General features: G+C 36.4%; 1 protein-coding gene across 1 annotated transcript in view; it reads right to left on the bottom strand.

Moving 5' to 3' along the window:
- Positions 1 to 598: 598 nt before the first annotated feature.
- The window catches only part of LOC118339440 (tetraspanin-8-like), a gene marked incomplete at its 5' end in the record, with an annotated part of 6,568 nt that continues 1,167 nt past the window's right edge, over positions 599 to 5,999 (bottom strand). Inside the window, 5 exon segments of the mRNA XM_035677061.1 lie at positions 599 to 2,103; positions 3,344 to 3,427; positions 3,553 to 3,663; positions 5,512 to 5,607; positions 5,697 to 5,771. Coding sequence (XP_035532954.1) covers positions 2,020 to 2,103; positions 3,344 to 3,427; positions 3,553 to 3,663; positions 5,512 to 5,607; positions 5,697 to 5,771 — 450 coding nt within the window.

Genomic DNA, 5,999 nt, shown 5'->3' with positions numbered 1-5,999 from the left:
GCCATTGTTCTATTAGACACTTTTTTTAATTTACTTTTCGCCACAGAAGTGAATTAAATGCAGAAATATAGACTTACTGTGTATATAACTTTACTTAAAATCAAGAAGCCCCCCCCCCTCCCATAAAGCTTCGGAGACACCTAGTGAAGGGTCCCCCAGGTTGGGAGCCACTGGTTATGCCCTTGAGTGACCCCAAACTTTAGATCAGTAGTTTACATTTGTATATGTTACAAATAGGCTGATTTATCTAATAATAGTCATGTTAATATGTATTTATACCCATATTTTAAATAAAAGATCAAATAATAGAGGGGGGCCTTCTAATTGCAGTGACTGTAAGGAGCCCCTAGGGGTCCCCTGTTGAGTTCTATATAAACTTAACTGCATGGTGAAACTATCAAACTGGATCCTGTGAAGCTTTGTAGATGCTGACAGGCTGAACTTTAGCTACTTGAGAGTTTATTATTCCTGTAATAAAAGAATAGTTTGGATTTATCTGAAGGAGGAAGGAAACTGAGTCCTGGCAGTTATCAGAAATTCAACATTTAACCACTTCACCTGTGACACAGACAGAGAGCCAGACAGCTGCAGCCAGAGCTTCCCTTCATCATTTATTGTATTTGGACAGCTGGAACGGTGATAAAACCACTTTAAACAACAGGCTGCAGACGCTCACACAGGAACACATCGGGTTCAGTATGTCAAGATAGCGAACAAACGACATCCTATGTTATATTTCATCACAGAATGCAGGTCAGTGATGCTCAAAGTGTGGTCGGTGGACAATCAGGGGTCCTGGAGTGGAGTCGAGGGGGGCTAAACAAGGTAAATGTATCTGTTTTTAATTTATTTAAGTAAACCTTTTTTTTGAGAATATGGAAGCCCCTTCTTGTAAGAAAATACAAATTATCAAGCATCACATAATTATGCCTTAATTATAATGTAGTGTTACAGAAGTGACTTACAAGTATGAATCTATTCTTCTAATCTAGTTTTTATTTCCCCAATGGGAGTGGACTACAAAATAAAAGCCTGCTTAAAGAACTTATATAATATGACACTTCATGTCCCAAACTCAGTTAGGTGAAAAAAACACACAAAAAAATACACAAAATAACAACATCCTTACAGTTTTCAACCAGTGCCGGTACAAAAAAAAGATTCAGAAACAAGAAATAGATCAAGTTTTGCTCCACAAGATTGAACCACTTTTAAAATAAAAACAAAGCTTATTCTTTAATAATGTTAATAATGTCATTATATTTTGTATTTCTTAAAAGGTTTATATTAGAACAACACTAGCACACGCCACAACCTTAACTTCCTGAGTATTATTTTGTAATATTTTCCAAAAATGGCAACAGACAGTTATAGCAGTATATGTCTGGACATAAATATGGAAGCCCATTCCAGCCAAAAACAAACATAACAAATAAGGCACTGCAGAAATACCAACTCTAAAAACTATATTCAGTACTTCATTGTAATAATAATAAATTGGACTTTATGTAACACAACAGTTAACATACAGTAGCTAAAAAGATTACTTGAGTAAAACAATTATCACAATTATTATGTATGAATCATTCATATAAGTAACTTATTACTTGGATTAGAATTTTACATTTTTAATCATACCTAAACTCATACTGAGTAATCTTTTGGCAGTAATGGGCTTCCATACAACACAAAGGTGATTTAAATTTTGTTCCTTGAGGCCACAGTGTGAACAGAAATATAGACTAGCTTGGTTTTGACATGAGTATTTAGTAAAATGTCCATTTTTGCTACCACAAGTTTTCTGTAAAGTTAAAGGAACACTCCGATATTTAGGAAATCCACTTCTTTTCAGTTTTACTTCTAAATTCAACAAAAATATCAGTGTGTTCCTTGACAGTAAAAGCACAGGTTAAGTTACAGAAGCTCTGAGGATTACATGGTGCATGATACGTGGCTCATTTGGGCACCGCTGATTGGCCGTTTCCAGGGAGTGATGGGGGCGTGGCCACATGTGGGTTTTTAGGCATTGGTGGTAGTGCCAGTGGCGCCATCTTTCCTGCCAATCTGACAGTAGAGAATCATGGCGAAGACCATGCCGAAAATCTGCAGAGAGGAAACACATTAGATAAGCAAAACACTAGACGGCCACTGAACTTGTATAACTTAGTTTAATTGTATGCCATAAATCATCAATTCTGCTCAAACTTTCCTGTTAAGTATATTTAAGGATGAAGAGTCATTGTTTTATTTTTGTAACAGCATTATGCTATCCATTTCAAATGTAAAGCCCTCAGGCAGACAGAATCTCTTAATTTTCCAACAAGGCTTTTATTGTGAAAAATTTGCAGGGAACGTTTGGAAAATTCAGTGACTTTCACAGTTCCCATTCAGTACTTCTAGTTTAGCCTACTGTCACTTGTTTGTTATTACAATATACACAAATATTGTTGAAAGTGATGGAAATTGTTGTGGCAACTATGTTAGAGAGTTATTAGAGATCTAGCTTTTATTTTGGAAAATACGGTATATTGACGCCAGTGCTTGTTTCTCTTTGTTGGAGAATAGTATTCAGAAAGAGTAAATGTCCTGTGGTGTGCCCCAAGGTTCAGTCCTGGGCCCCCCTTCTTTTCTGAACCTCCATTTCTACGCAGATGAGTTATTTGCCATGTTTGTTTGGTCTCTTAAAAATCCTTTAATCTTTTCTTTTAATGTTCCCTATTTTATTAAAAAATGTGTCTTCTTGTGCTGTTCACAGCTGAGTTGGTACAGACTGCTAGTTTACTATCTAGCAGACACGAATACAGTTAAAGACAATTAAAATCTAAATTGGAGGTAAAACATCTCAGAGCTTTGGAGCTGATGAAATCATAAGAGAAAATGCTATTAATCATCTTATTGTGTGTTCTCTTATGATTTTATCCACACATAAACAAGGACTTGTAGAATTGTGCTAGGCTAATGCGGTTTAACAACAGACACTTTACAGAGCTTTTGTTTTGTCTCTGCTTGAAATGATCCTAAACTTTGAACTCTTTCTGGTGTTTTCTTGGGCCTCTCTCCTCTTCTCTCCTCCTGTTCGACAATAATCATCAGTGCAAAACATAGTGTGCTGTAAGGCTGTATATAGTTATATTGACCCTAACCCTAATGATGATTTTTAATTTAATTTAAGGAATTGTTTCAGCCTTAAAATACATGTGTGGTCAACAACCCCACCCCCACCACTTTAGGACTAGCTGTAAAAAAAACTTGGTTGCGGCTCAAGGATATATTTGTATAAATATTTTTAGCATGGATGTTTCTCATGGGAAATTGAACTGTGTGCTTTTGCATGTGTGTTTACCAGCAGGATGGCGATGGCAAAGGCAATTCCCAGCACCACCGTCAGGTTTTGCTCCATCAGTTCGACGATCTTGGTGGAGCAGGGCTGCAGGATAAGACAAGACATCAATATACATAATCACGCTGTACATCACGTGATTAATTGTTAAAGTAAGTCAGTGGGGAGTTTCCGTGCACTCAAGTGATATTTCAGTCAAACACTGGTCTCACCGTGGAGTAGACTTTGGAGGAATTGCAGTCTGGATCGGTGGCATTGCAGCGGCAGGAGTCAGGAACCGTGGTCCAGTCTCCTGGTCCTTGCACAAGACCACAGCATTTCAGCTGGAAGGGAAATACAATAACATATTAGATTCAGCTGTTAGGAAGGCTGCAGCATTATGGCAACTGCTTGTTAACTGTTCATTAATTACTTACTGATTAGATGAGTGACAGGAAATTACATTTCAGTAATCTACGGAAGCTGTGAACGCCTGTGCTTGCATTATTTTGGGAAAACAAGCTTTGTCATTTTCAAATAACATTACTTATAAAGTCTCTGCTCTCCCTTCAGTTTGTCATCCTGTGTTTTGCAACCATACATACAACCATACCAACTGGTAAAATCTGGAACTGATTTTACTGACAAACACCTATTTTAATTAGTTTCACTTTTTAAAATGTGGTTTATTGGCACTTTTTAATTTTGTTAATTTGTGTAATAAAGTTCCCTTGTTTAAAATGTTCTCCATGGTGTGTCTCCTTTATTGTTTCTTCACACACAATACCAGGAAAGTAACAACAACTTTTTTCAGTTCAGTCAAAGTAAAAATATAAGGCAGACATACACAAGCTTTTTGCTACATCAGAGCAAATCAGACACACATCTCAGATAGAGTTGTGTTGCTAACTTGGCGACTTATTTTGAATAGCGACAAATTTAGCAACTTATTAAAACCATCAGTATTTTTAAACGTGTTATATTGTAAGTTGTTCCCACCCAGCACCAGGGTCTCTACCTCTCCTCTTGGGCTGTGTGCAGGCAGACAGTCGGCTAACTGTAGTGTGTGTGGGAGCGGACTCTCTAGATTAGTGTTCCTGTATTTTAGCCTTTATGTAAATAGTTTGGACTTAAAAATATTTGAGTAACTTGTTTGATCTTCTCTCTCTGTTTTGCAATTTAAAAAAAAGTATAACCCTGTAGTGAGTTTGTGACTGACTAAATAATTATAATCATTCATGGCTGCATACCAATCAGAAACAGGTTTGCAGTGATGCATTTATTGATCAAACAGCAGGAAATAAACAAACTCAACCAATTACTTAAAGAATAATGAGATATATTAGATATAAAGAACTTGTGTATGTATATATATAATCTAATTTCTCTTTTCTCAAGATCATGAGATAAATTAACTTGTGATCTCGAGATTATAAAAATATAGCAAGCTTCCTTTCATTTTTAAATAAAAAATGCCAAATATTCTCTGGTTTCACCTTCTCAGTTATTTGACATTTCATATTAAAAATTATAATTGCAGACTTAAATCTTTTTTCTTTTCTTTTATATATATATATATATATATATATAACAAACAAATGTAATTATAATCCAGGTCACACTGCATAACATCCAACAAAGGACCCCAACCCTGAGTTTAAGAAACTACTTCCAGTTCTTTCTCTGGATTGTATTTATATTGTGAAAGTGTCTGTTAGAGACAGTTGGTGGCAGTCTGGTGAATGTGCGCCCTCTTGTGGGTCTCCACTGTAAATACACCCTGATAGAAGCTGATCACAGATATATTGGTATTAATATTGACAAGTATATAAGGTTATAATATTTTATAGGCTGTACTTTTTAATGAATCTGTCATTTTTTTGTGTGTTCAGATCCTGTTTGGTACATTTTTGATAAATTAGTCTCACAAACTGCCTCAAATAACAAATTATTTACTGTAACTAATCATCACTGAGCTACACAACTAGTGTAACTACTTTTGATCACTCAAAGTGAAGAATAAATAAGTATATTGAGCAGCAAAGTATGATTATGAGGAAACATTATTAAAGATTTTTTCTCCAACACCAACTGTTGTGTTTAATCTTGTATTTCTATCTTTGTGAGGACTATAGTTTTAGACTGGGGTCGGTACAGTTGTGTGTGTTTTTGTGTGTTTCTGTGTGTGTTACCTCCCGCTGCAGTGTCTCCAGGTCATTCTTCACAGATTCCGGTTGTGACGACAGCGGTGTGAACTTGATCAGGCGCTCCTTCACCCATTCCTTCACCTGCATAAACACACAACATAAACTGTGACACTCCAAACAAACTGCTGAGACTGCAGGCGATGTGAGGACGACGTCACTTCATGTTTTACCTTCTTCTCTTCCACAGCTCCCACGATGCCCGCCGCCAACAGGAGGATGAAGATGGCGAGAAGGCTGATGAAGAACTGAGGGAACAGAGAAGGAAAAGCAGGGTTGATTGTCCTTTCACGCCAATGTGACAAAAAAATTGTAACTTAGAAACTTTGTCAGTATTTTGACTTAATATCTCATTATTTTAAGAAAGTTTCTCATTGTAATCACTTACAGAACTTTTCAGTTAAAGTTTTGTTATTTCAGTGAGGAATTAATGTTGTTTAAAGCGGTGGTTTTCAGTCTGGGGTTCAGGGACCAAC

Source organism: Morone saxatilis, unplaced genomic scaffold (assembly GCF_004916995.1).
Source record: "Morone saxatilis isolate NCDOM2014 unplaced genomic scaffold, NCSU_SB_2.0 Contig10, whole genome shotgun sequence".
NCBI lineage: Eukaryota > Metazoa > Chordata > Actinopteri > Moronidae > Morone > Morone saxatilis.
Note: the sequence above shows the minus strand (reverse complement) of the source record. Positions and strands in the feature narration are given on the sequence as shown.